At 24.2% G+C, this 14,573-nt stretch overlaps 1 protein-coding gene across 1 annotated transcript; it reads left to right on the top strand.

The window, feature by feature from the left end:
- Positions 1-217: 217 nt before the first annotated feature.
- MRS44_015955 (uncharacterized protein) lies at positions 218-2,412 on the top strand (the record flags this gene model as incomplete). The annotated part of the gene is made up of 5 exons (XM_065619422.1): positions 218-277; positions 334-458; positions 510-1,823; positions 1,883-2,156; positions 2,203-2,412. 5 exons carry the CDS (start codon positions 218-220, stop codon positions 2,410-2,412), a joined length of 1,983 nt encoding a protein of 660 aa, XP_065475494.1.
- Between the last annotated feature and the right edge of the window lie 12,161 nt (positions 2,413-14,573).

Below are 14,573 nucleotides of genomic sequence, written 5' to 3'. Positions count from 1 at the left end.
TGTAATGCTCGGATGTAAATTAATTCCGATAGCAGTGAAATTACGAATCAGGAGGGGAATATGTGGGGCTGAGAATTCGATGGCCAAGTTGGCTTACAAAGCCTGAGTGAACAGTTTTCAAGACATTTATTAATCAGTAAACCTCCAACCGCGCCAGGTCTCATCTCAAGTCCTTCCTTTCTAACTGGCCGTCGAAGCCGTGAGCATAAGAGGCGCGATGGAACGCCAAGACCTGGGCGCCATTGCGGCAAGCATACCTCATAGACGAACTCCCAATGTAAGTCGGCGTCGATCGAAGCAGTAATCCTTTTTGCAAGATCCTAACCAACATAGGCTTGTGTTCGATGCAAAAGTCGAAAGATTCGATGCAACGGCAAAGTGCCAACTTGTGATAGATGCTTGAATAGTAAGACGTCATGCCGTTACGAGGAGCGGAAAGGAAGAGGGCCAGGCAAAAGGTACGCCTATTGCTATCATCGCATACATTCTGTGACGCTAAATCCGAAAAGCAAGCAGTATGTTCGGTCGCTGGAACAACGATTAAAGGAGGTCGAACCACCACGGCAAACGTCTCCCGCGTGTGGTGAGGGTGAAAATGAAAATTTAGCTGCCCTTAACCATAGCGATGACGGACGATCTACCAACAGAACGGCAGCAGCGAGCAGGATCCATGCTCTTACACCCAGATTCCAGAGAGAAATCACTACAACAATCATCCACACTCAACGTCATATGAGCTATTTTGAAAGGGTGACATATGTCCAGCTGCCACCAAGGGCACAGTTCACTCCTTTCATAACCAGTGCCCTCGAAGCCATGAACCAAGTGTGGCCGCTTCTCAGTCTCCGTGACATCCTCAAACTGGCAGACGAGCAGTACACAGCGGGGATATCTAACTGCAACGACAACCCTACTCGCTGGGCCATGTTGAACGCTCTTATTGCTATGGCAATTCAATGGAAGGCCGATAACAAAGCTACAGAGGAGCTGTTCCCCTTGTCGTGGGCGCATTTCAAAAACGCCTACGCCATCTTTCCAGAGTTGGTTATGCAGGGCGCTGACTTACAAGCCTGTCAAGCGATCCTTATCATGGCTCTGTTCATGCAGGGTACAGCTGATGCGCGGACATTCACCAACCTGCTATCCGCCGCTACGCAGGTCGGCCAGTGTATTGGCCTGCATCTAAAAGACCCATGCAGTGCCAGCGAGGTCGCAGAGGCAGAGATACGCAGTCGGACGTTTTCGTTGCTGTATGTCCTCCAGTGCAACGTGTCGATCAGGTTTGGACTACAGGCGCCGGCCTTCCATACCAGTAGTCTCTTCCATCTAACAAACCTTGGCGATGAAGTCGGTATGGAGCTTCCCAACCAAGAAGCCGCAACAGATAACTGCATCACACCCTCAGCTAGTGTGAGGGGTATTCTGCTGAGACATATGTCCACACTGGCCCTCGTCCAATCGAGAATTCATACAACATTGTGCCTTGGATCAGCACTATGGGCGAGCCGTGACGGGATGCTTCAGGCTCTTACACAACTAGACAACGACCTTGAGACCTGGAATCTGGGACTACCTGCCGAAATTCGACCTACATCTACTTCTCGATCGGTTGAACTAGGCGTCATGCAGTTGCATTTTGGTTACTACGCTTCTACCTGGAAACTCCATGCGGCCAATAATAGACTCCAGAAACTCCTAGCTCCGACGTTCATGGGTTCGCGGGAACCTCCAATCCTGCTGACATCGCCCAGTCCCGCAGATAGCGCCCGAGCCACGATTAGTCTGTTGCAAAGCATACCACCGCAGCCCTTTGCTTTTCTATGGTAAGATCCTCCCTACGTATGCCGTTTCCACGCCTTCCAATGCTAACGTCTGGTTGCAGGCAAATTATCTATTACCCCGTCTGCGCAGTCTTGATTCTCCTTGCAGCAGTGCTCGATGACCCAGGAGGATCCGAGGCAGCCTCGAACGTTGAGGCGATTGGCCAATTTACGAGGTTTATGCAATATTTTCAGTCGCGAGAGGGTTGTAACTTGAAGAACCTGATCGACATGTGCTCCAAGCTATACGATATCGCATCGTCTGCAAAAGACAATCCAGACTATCAAACCAGCGGGGAAAAAAGTAGTCCGGCAGAACAATGGCAACAGCACAGAGTATGTTCAAGGAAATGCTGGAAGTGGCTAGTGCTGATAGTAACAGGACATGTACGTGCGTTTGCAAGGCTCTTCAGACTTGATGCAAGTCGCACAGGGGCTTTTGACGAATATGCCATTGCTGCGTGCTAAGGCTGCTAAGGCCTTCTTTGGCATATTGCAGGTGCTGTCCGAAGACGGGTTCGGGCCGTTAGTTCCAGAAGTGCTAAAGCCAAGGACATTTAACTTCATCTTTGGGCCTAGTAGCGAGGCATAGCTTATAATGGGAATTCTAAAGGATATTAGTTAATTCCCTAATTATAAATTAAATAATAGAGCATGGGATTTACTATCTAAATATCTAATTAAACCTTAGATAGAAAATAAAGACCTAGATAGATATAGTTCTCTAATATTAAAATATTAATCTTAGTTATAAGAGGTAAATTAAACTATTATAACCTAACTAAGCATATATTATATAATAAGAAAAAAGCCTATAAGTTTCTACTAACTAAGGCATAACTACTTATATATTAGGAATAAGTATAATAATTATCTCTTTAATTACCTTAATTACTTATATAATTACTTTAATTAATATAATAAAAAATGTAATTAAGTAATATAACTTAAGTATATAAAATATATTTAGTATACTTTCTTATATATTAATTATCTTAGTTATTAATATAACTTATTTAATAATTATATAAGTCCTAAAGGTAATAAACTAGTTATATTAATTTATATATATAAAAGGAAAAATAATATTATCTTTAATAAGATATAAGTTATATCTAGTAATATACTTAAAGGTATTAAGTATAACTAAGTTATATTAATAGCTAAGGTAGCTAATATATAAGAAAATACTAAGGAGAGTATTTTATATACTTAAGGGGATTTTTTTAATGATTTTTTTAAGTATATTAATTAAAGTAATTATATAAGTAGTTATTAATAATTATAAAGTAATTATTATAATTATTTAGCTCTCCTAGGTAATTATATCTTAATTAATAGGTAAATAATAGGGCTCCTTATCTTATATAATAAGTTATTTTATTAAGTTATAATAACTTAATTATACTTAATACCTTTAAGTATATTATTAGATATAACTTATATTATATTTAAGATAATATTAATATTTTCTTTATAAATATAAACTAATATAATTAACTTGTTTTCCTTTAAACCCTTATAATTATTATATTTTAATAGCTCTTATTTAAAAAATTACTTATATTACTTTAAATAATATTAAATATAATAATTACTTAAATAAACCTTATAAATAATTATTAATAAGTTTTATTTATTAATTACTTATTAATACTTATTATACTTATTAAGGTAAATCTTAATAATATTAAAAAAATAAATAATAATAATAAAAAACTTAAGTAAATTAAAGCTTAGCTTAATATTATAAATATTAAATTAAAAAAAAATAAAAAGACTTATAAACTAAATAGCTACTAATTAATAAACCTAGAATTAATAATATATAGAAAATATTTAATTTATTAATAATAATATATATAATAAGCAAGTAAAATAAATAAGTAAGCGAAATAGTTTGTTAATTCTAAGTAATTATATATTCTTTTAAAAATATTTAAAGAATTTCTTATAAATTAAAATTAAGCCTAGAATAGCTATAATTTTAAAACTATATAAATTAAAAAATCTAATTTTAAAAAATAGTTTTTTTAGATTTTTAAATAAAATACCTTAGTAAGTTATTTATTAAAATCTTATTTATATAATTTTCTTTAAGTTTTTTATTTTTGAAAAATTAAATAATCTTTTTAAAAAATCTAAAGAAATTATAAACTTATAACTTTTAATTAGACTTATAAAACTACTTCTTTTAGGCTTATAGCTATTTTATAGCTATTTCTAGAAATTTAAAGTTTATAATTTTTAGGTATATAATTTATTATTTTGCTTACTTATTTATTTTACTTACTTATTATATATGTTATTATAATTTAATTATAAGGCTAAAATACTTTTTACCCGTTAAGCTCTTTAAAATAACTTAAAACTAAGCCTTTAATGCGCTATAAATATATATAAGGTTAATAAAATAATATTATATTATTAATAATATAGTATTTAATCTTAATATAATATTATTTAAAAATAAAATTAGTTATTTAACCTAAAGAAATAAATCTTTATTTTATTTTTAACTTTAATTTATAAGGATTTCCCTTTAGGCTATATAATATAAAAAAATAATTAATTAATTACTTATTAATTATAATGCGCTATAAATTAATATATATTAGGCTTATAACTTTATTAAGTAATACTTAAAGCCTAAGATATATATTTTTTATAAATATAATTATTAAAAAGCTAAATATATAGATTTAATTATTATTTATAATTAATTTTAGCTTATAATAAATATAATTATAAATAAAATAAGTATTATAAGTTTAAAAAAGTATTTAAGGCTAAAATAAATATAACTTAAAAACTAAGAATAAATTATAATTATTTAAGTAATTAATATAAAAAGCTAAGTAATTTAATTATTTATTATTAATATAAGTTAATATTACTTTATTAATTAATATTAAGAAAATAACTTCTTAAATAAATAAGCTATTATAAGAACTTAAAATAATTAAATTAATAATAAGATTAATTTAAAGTAATTAAAATATATTAATAATTATATAACTAAGTAATTAAATAATTATTATTATATTTTAATATATATAATAAGTAAATTAGCTATATAAGTAAGTTAATTACTTTTCTTACCTTATAAGATTAAAATTATAATAAAAATACTTTAAATTATTTAATTAATTAAAATTACTTATTATATTCTTTTTTAAATATCTTAATTATTACTTAATATATCTTTATATTATAATTAGGCTTACTATAAATATTATAATATTAAATACTTAATTATATTAATTTTCCTTAATTATTATTTTATAATAATTTAGCTATTACTTATATATTAATATTTATTTAATTAATTACTTATTTTCCTTCTTTTATTATTATAACCCCTTTTCTTTATAGCTAGGTTTTTTTTACCCTTTAGCGCTAACTTAATATCTTATTTACCTTTTAAAGGTCTTTATTCTTAGTAGCTAATAAGGTAACCTAATATATAATTACCTTTATCCTTTTTTTAAGAGACCTTTAGGCTTTAAGGATTAACTCTAGAGAGCTACTTTAATGCCTTTTAATTTATCTTTTAAGGTATTTAAACTAAGATTAGGCCTTAAGTATAATCTTTAAGGTCTTTAAAGCCTAAGGGGTTAATAATTTAATTACCTCTTTAACTAATATTAGTATTTATAGCTATATATTAAGCTTTAAGACTATAATTTCTAGGTTAAGAGGAATAAGGCTAGCTCTTTTAAATGCCTTCTTAATATTTCTTTTTATTATAATAGCCTTATATATAGTATAAAAGGCTAAAAAGAACTTAGTCTTTAAAATATAAGTAATAAAATATTTAATTAAATATTTTATTTCTTAATTATAAGCTTTCTTAAATAGCTTAAAATACTTAATATTAAGGGGTTAAAATAAATAAAAAAAATAAAATAATATATAAAGCTAAATAATTTTCTTTTTTTTATAATATTTCTTAAATTTAATAAAATAATAATTTTTATAGCTATTAAGAATTAAAAGATAATAATAATTATTTAATTATTTAGTTATATATTAATTAAAGTATTTTAATTACTTTAAATTAATTTTATTATTAATTTAGTTATTTTAAGTTATTATAATAGCTTAATCGCCTAAGAGGTTATTATCTTAGTATTAATTAATAAGATAATATTAGCTTATATTAATAATAAATAACTAAATTACTTAGCTTTTTATATTAATTACTTAAATAATTATAATTTATTTTTAGTTTTTAAATTATATTAATTTTAGCTTTAAATACCTTTTTATACCTATAATAATTATTTTACTTATAATTATACTTATAAGAAAGCTAGTCTTATTAAAATTATAGAGATTATTTAATTAAATATTATACTTTATGATTATATTTACTATAAGCTAAAATTAATTATAAATAATTATTAAGTTTTAATATTTAGCTCTCTAGTAATTATATTTATAAAAGAAATATATCTTAAGGTCTAGGTATTACTTAATAAAGTTATAAGCCTAATATATACTAATTAGTAGCATATTATAATTAATAAGTAATTAATTAGCTATTTTATTAATACTATAAAGCTAATAAGGAAATCCTTATAAATTTAAATTAAAAATAAAGTAAATAAAGATTTATTCCTTTAGATTAAATAGCTAATATAATTTCTAGATAATATCTTATTAAGATTAATTCCCTTTATAGCGATTAATAAGAGTATTGCGATTAATCTTATAGATTATTATAGCCCGTTAGAAGCTAAGTTTTAATTAATTTTAATAAGCCTAAAGGGTAAGAAGTATTTTAGCCTTATAATTAATAGATAATATACTAGGTAATTAAGAATTAATTAATTAAATTAAGAAAATATTAAGTAAGGGATTTTTAGCTAACTTACTTATATAGCTAACTTACTTATTATATATATTAATTCTTAATACTTTTAAAAATTAATATTTTATTAAATTTAAGAGATATTAAAAAAAAAATTATTTAGCTTTATATTTTATTATATTTTTATTATTTATTTTAGCCCTTTAATTTTAAGTATTTTAGCTTATTAAAAAAAACTTATAATTAAAAAATAAAATATATAATTAATTATTTTATTATTAATATTTTAAAAACTATATTTTTTTTTTAGCTTTTTATATTATATATAAAGTTATTATAATAAAAAGAAATATTAGTAAAGCTTTTAAAAGAATTAATTATATTTTTCTTAGCTTAGAAATTATAATCTTAAAGCTTAATATTTAATTATATATATTAATATTAATTAAAAAGGTAATTAAATTATTTCTTTCTTAGGCTTTAAGGACCTAAAAGATTATAATTAAGGCTAAATCTTAATTTAAATACCTTAAAAAATAAAATAAAAGGTATTAAAGTAATTTATTAAAATTCATTTTAGACGCTTTATAATTTCTTATAAATAAACTAAAGATTATTAAATATAAGATTATTTTATTAATTACTAAGAATTAAAACCTTTAAAATATAAATAAAATATTAAGCTAATACTAGAGGGTAAAAAGAATTAAATTATAAAAAAGAGAGGTTATAATAATAAAAGAAAAAAAGTAAATAATTAATTAAATAGATATAAATATATAAATAATAGTAAAATTATTAAAAAATAATAATTAAGAAAGGTTAATTAGATTAAGTATTTAGCGCTATAATATATATAATAAGCCTAGTTATAATATAAGGACTTATTAAGTAATAATTAAGATATTTAAGGAAAAATATATTAAGTAATTAAAATTAATTTAATAATTTATAGTATTTTTATAATAATCTCTAATAAAAAAAATTAAGATTTTTATAATACTTATATAATTATAATACTTATTTATTATATATATTAAATAAATATATTAACTTTAAATATAATAGGCTTTATCTTTTATTTAGCTTATATCTGTCTTGTTTATTAACTCTTATATATACCTAGTTACCGGCATTAATATAGGCATTGCGTTTAAGGTCTCGGTTGGTAGCTACTTAGCCGCCCTGCTAGGCAGCCTCTAGGTCCTTATATATAAATAGCCAGCCGTTTAAATAAGGTCACGTAATATATTATATAGCTAGCTATATAAATAAAATCTATTATATAAGCCCGCTAAATATATAAGTAAGAGAATCTTTTTTTTATTTAATAAAGTAGCTATAATATATATAATTAAATATAATATATAATTTAATATAAGTATAGCTATTTAATAAATTATTATTCTTAGACTTTATTTTACTTAAAATAGGGATTAAAGTATCTTAGTTAATATCTTAATAATTTTAATAATAAAGGCTCTATACTTAAAGCCTAAGGTCTTAATAAGCTTAAATTAATAAGGTTTATTTATATAATTATTAATAGCTTTAATAATGCGCTAAAACTAGCTCTATTTATAATAAATAAGTTATATCTTAATTAGCTAAAGAGGTTAAAATCTAACCCTTTTATATAATAGCTTTTCTCTCTAATATTAACCTTTTAATTATCTTTATAATTCTTAACTACTTAAAGAGACTAAAATCTTAAAGGATTATACTTCTATTATCTTTATTAGAAGAGGTTTAACTATAATTAATAATAACTAATTAGTTAATTAATCTATAACTAGCTAACTAATTAATAATATATTAATAATAAGATTATAATAGCTATTTTTTATAGAGACTTTTAATTAAATAATTAAAGTAATATAGCTAATATTTATTAATATAATTTCTAATATAACTAAGATAACCTTATTAAGGTAATCTATAAGCTTTATAAGGGCACTAAAAGTATTTATAATAAGCTATAAAAAATAATATTAAATAAAGCCCTTTAGAGTATTAAGTTAAGCATAGAGCTTAGCTAATTAATATAAATTAAACTTATAATCTTTAATTATAATATTTTTTTTCTTAGTCTTTTTTTACTTAGTTATAATATTTATAGAAGGTTTAATTTTATTAAAAAAGAGTTTTTTTTATTAGAGGCTCTTAAAAGAAAGCTAAAAGAAAAAAAAAATCTTATTAATAGAGATATTATATTCCTTAAGGACTTATAAGATAATAACTAATATAAAACATAGCTTATAACCCTTATTATTAGTATTAATACCTTTTATAATACTAAATAAGAAGATTAAAGAAGTCTTATAGCTAGCTAGGATCTAGCTATATAGCTATAGGCGTAATATTAGGAAATAGAAATTATCGGCGTTATAGGTTTACTTAGAGGGATTGGTTCTTAGAGTCAGCATTGGAGTTCTATAAACTTAAAAAGTATCGGCGCTAGACTTAGCGGCAGATAGAGGTCTATAGGTTTAATTAATTAAACCTATCTAATTAAATGCATAATGTATATATCTTAGCTTATATAAATATATAAATAATAGTAATTTTAATAGTAATTTTAATAATAAATTTAATAAATTATATATTATTTATTAATATTAATTATATATAATAAATATAGCCCCTTAAGGCTATAAAGTATATTAAAATAATAATAATAATATAAATAAATTAACTTAATATAAGAGAGATATAAAGCTAAGACTTTTTTATTAAAAAATACTTTTTATTCTTATATATAATACTATTTTTAAGATATTTAATTATTATTAAAATTAATATTTAAACCCTTTTAATATCTTAATCTTTATTAATAATATTATAACCTTAGTAATAAAGGCACTTAGTAATTAATAAATATTAGCTATTATCTTAAATACTTAATAGATTTAAGTATTAATATATTTTACCCTAAATAACTTATTTTTATTTATAGCTTAATAATAATATATATAATATACTTTGCCTATAAATAAGAAATTAATTATAATTTATTTTAATATAAACCTTAGGGCTAGGGATAAAGCCCTTTTTATTAAGTATTTTCCTTAAGATAAGCTAATTATTATTTATATATTACTATAAGAATAATTAGCTATAAGAAATTAATATATTATATAGCTTAATTATATCTTTAATTAATATTATAATTACCTAAACCCTAATATAAACTTATAATAAACTCGCAGTATACTTAAGCGCTTAGATTTAGAGCTTTATAGCCCCCCTTAGTATATAATTAGTAAGATTATATAATTAATACTTATTATAAGGATAATAAGGTATTTACTTATTATCTAAGAGGTAAAATAAATAGGAATTTATATTTAAAGTATTAATAAAAATAATTATATAATATAGGTTTAATAAGATATATAATAAATAATTTAAAAAGCTATTTTATAATATTATTATTTTATTATTTTTTATAAATATATATAATAATTAAATATTTTTTATATTATATATATACTTAATAATTACTTTATTAAATTAAGCTATTAAGTTATTATAAATATACTTATAGATTAATAAGTTTTTTATTTTTTATAATATATATAAAATATATATTATAGCACTTCTTTAAATATTAATAAAAGAGGTTTTTAATTTAATATAATTTCTCTTATATTATAAGATCCTCCTTAGTAATATTTTATATTTCTTATATACCTCGCTATCTTAAAAAAGTTATTATATTATCTCTTTTTTATATTATACTTAATATATTTATTCTTAGCCTTATCTTAATTAAGATAACTTATTTATTTCTTTTTAATTTATTTTTTTATATTTATTCCCTTTTTATAATACCTTTTTTTTTATTTATAATTAAGGTATTAATTATATTTTATTTTATTATAATATATTAATAATCTTATAGCCTTTTAATATAACTAATTAGTCCTTAAGGCTCCTTAAGGTAATATAATATATTAAGCTACTTTTAAGTCTTTATATTATTAATAAATAATATAAGAGTTATTAGCTTATAATATAAGGGCTTTTATAATTATTAATAATATTATTATTAAATAAGATATAACCTAAGTTATTATATATATAATTATATATATAATTATAATAATCTCTAAAATAATAAAGGCTTTTAATAAGGACCTTAGTAGTAATAAGTAGCTTATAAAGCGAGTTATTATATATATTATTATATATATTATTAATATAAATTAAAAAGTAAGCTTAAATTTTCAAAAAAAAAGATTTAATAAATAATTATATTATAATATATATACTTTAATATTTATCTTATAGCTATATTAATAATACCTTAAATATTATAATAATACCCTAAGCTATAATATCTTTTTAATAACCTTAAATATAAAAAGCTTATATTATATAGTTAATAATAATAATATTAAATTAATTACTAAGTAATTAAATAACCTATAAGGCTTAATAATTAGCTAAGGGGTTTCTAAGTATTAAAGGCGCTAATATAAATAAAGATAATATAACTAAAAAAGTAAATCTTTTATTAATAAAAGCTAAAAAATATAAATATAAGGTAATCTAAGAGTTATTATAAAGACTCTTATATATATAAGAAGCTCTTTTAATAATTATATTTACTAAGTATTAATCTTTTATAAGGCCTTATATAATACTTAGCTATAAATATTATTATATAATACCCTAGAGATATTAAGATATATAATAATTTCTTACTTAGCTTAATTAGTCTTAAGTTTAAAGAGCTAATTTAATAAAATAAGCTTAATAATCCTCTAGGTATTAAAGAGGTTAATTTTATTATATTTTATATAGCTCTTAATAAGCTAATAAATACCCTTAGCCTATAATATAATAAATTACTTTAAGTAAAGGTATTAATAAACCTAGGCCTTAATAAATCTCTTTTTATAAGGGTTTAGCTAGGTCTTTATAATATAGCTTATCTCTTTAAGATATAAAAAAAAATAATATTTTTTTATTTTTTAAGTCTCTTATTATATATATCTTTAATAACTAAATTAATAATTTTATATTATATATTATAAAACTATTTTTATTTTTCTTAATATTAAATATTATTTTTATTTTAAGTAAAGATAAATTAATAATATATTAAGATAATTTTATTAATATATTATAAATATAAAAATAAAATTAATTTAAAAAAAAAATAAAAAAAATATTAAATAATATTTATATAAATAAGATAATAATTTATAAATATTATAAAAAGAAAAATAACTTTATAAAATTAATATATAATTTATAATTATTTAAAGTTATTATTGAAATTACTATTGAAATTACTATCATTCGCACATTCACACGAGCCAAGATATACGCATCATGCATTTGACCGGATAGGTTTGATCAATTAAACCTATAGACTTCTATCTGCCGCCGAGTTTTAGTCCGGCGCCGAGCCCCGGCGCCGACACTTTTTAGGTTTACAGAACTCCGACGCCGACTCCAGGAACCAATCCCTCCGAAACCTATGACGCCGATAACCTCCATTTCCCAACACAGTTACGCCTACAGCTACGTAGCCAGATCCTGGCTGGCCACAGCAAGACTTCTTCGATCTTCTCATTTGGCGTTGCGGAAGGTATTGACGCTAATAACGAGAGTCATAAGCCACGCCTCGTATGGGTGCGTGTTATTATTATCTCTCAAGCCATTAAGGAAACCAATTTCCTTCTAGGCGAGATGCCTACGTTTCTTCAGCTTCCTTTTAAGGGCCTTCAATAAAGAAAGCTCTTCTCTAACGAAGTTGAATCGACCATCTATATCATAACCAGGTGGAAAGAGGCCAGGCAGAAGAAGAAGAAGGTTACAGCCGAAGATCGCGAATTCAACCTAAACCTTTCGTTTAGTAGGCCGCGTGCCCACCGCAACGCTCCGAATAGCTCCGTACGATATCATCTCTCGTAGCCTATTATAGGTGCTTTTCGCGCCCCTGCGAAGCTTACGGACCTCTTCGGCAAGGTCATCCTAGTCATATAGGAAGGCATGCCGATAGGCATTGGCCGCGCTGCTTTGATCCGCTGGTTAAAGGTCTTTGCGGAAAGCAGCCATCGCGATCTCATTAGTGTATTGTTGATCAGTTGGCCGGTCGCAGATTAGTTGACTAGTTAGTTGTGGTTATTGTTGGTTATGGTTAAACCTCCTCTCACGAGGATAACGGAAGCGTAATCCTTCAAGATTTTGACCTCTTCAAGTAGTTAAGAATTACAAGGATAATTAGAAGGTTGACGTCGGAGGGGAGCTACTACGCGAAGGGGATTTTAACCACTTCAGCTGGTCAAGATGCAAGCTATTTATTATAAATAGAGCTAGTTTCAGCGCGTCATTAAAGCTATCGATAATTATGTGGATAAACCTTATTGATTTGAGCCCATTGAGACCTTAGGCTTTAGGTATAGAGCCTTTATTATTGAAATTACTAAGATATTAATTGAGATACTTTGATCCCTATTTTGGGTGGCATAAAGTGATAGAATAATAATTATTTAAAGACTTAAATAAAATTATTTTTTTTTATTATTAAAAAAAATAATATAAAAGAATTATTAATAAATATTAATATTAATTATATTAAAAAGAAATATTTTATATTTATTAATTTTATATATATAATTTAAGAGAAATACCTTAAGGTATAATTTAAGGTATATTAAGAATTATAAATATATAAATAATACTATTATAATTTTATTATATTTATTAAATTAGATTTTATTTTAAAAGCTATTATTATTAAGTTATTTAATAAGGGTATATATATTACTTTAACCCTAAGTAAGCTTTTATTTATTTTAAGTAATAAAATTATATATATCTTATTATATAATAAATATATTAAAAGTTATATATAAATATAACTTAATTTTACTTAGCTTAATATTAAATTTAATTATTTAATAAATTATTAATTAATTTAATTATAATAATTAATAATATATGAAATATATTATTAAAATAAAGCTTAAATAATAATTATTATAATAAAAATAAGGATTAAAATAATATTAAAGATATTATTAAGTCTTATATATATTTTTTAATAATAATCAAAAAAAAGTATTTTATATAATATAAAGTAATATTTTATATTTATTTCTTAGTAGCTATAAAGGTTTTTACTTAATTATAATTAAAGTTAATATTAAGTCTCTTATTAATAATCTTTATAGACCTATAAGAAATAAAAATATATCTTTATAGCGCTGCCTAAGTATTAATTACTATAATAAGCTTTTCTTATAAGTTAAATTAGCCTTTAAGAAGAAAAATATTATCTAAGAAGCTATAAGAGTTATTAATTAAAGCTATTATAGCTAAGATAAGGCGAGGTAATTAGAATTAATACTATAGAAGCTATTAATTATATTATAAGAGGGCAAAAAAGCGGTATATAGCCTACTTATAATATGGCCTTATATAATAGATTTTATTTATATAGCTAGCTATGTAATATATTATGTGACCTTATTTAAACGGCCGGCCGTTTATGCATAAGGACCTGCAGCCTCCTTGCCTTAGTTATTATTAGTCTCTTTAGTTATTATCACATATTCTTCTCGTCGCTTAGTGTTAGGGCGGTTATCCTTTGCATTATTAGCTTCCTTTAAATCTCACCAGGCTACTACAACAACACCACCCTCTGCTAGGCGCAGATTATTCTTATAATAGGCTAGAACTTTATCTACGGAATTGCTATCACCCCTCTTTCAATAGTTATCATAGGCGAGACAGCAACCGCTCGGCTTCGATCTAAGATAATCGCTCTCGCGAGCTTTAGTTAATATTTAATAGCCTTGGTTTTTGCTATGGCACTGCCATTCGCCATTAACCCGGATCAAGGCAACCTCTAAGGCCATCTAGGCTTCCTTTTCGGCGGTTTGAGTTTCTTCTATGCCGTCTGGGCATTCTTCTGCGTC

This window comes from Fusarium solani, assembly GCF_023522795.1.
Source record: "Fusarium solani strain SB1 chromosome Unknown bctg00000011, whole genome shotgun sequence".
In the NCBI taxonomy this organism is placed as follows: Eukaryota; Fungi; Ascomycota; class Sordariomycetes; order Hypocreales; family Nectriaceae; genus Fusarium; species Fusarium solani.
The sequence above is the reverse complement of the archived record's forward strand: the minus strand, read 5'-3'. Positions and strand labels throughout refer to the sequence as shown.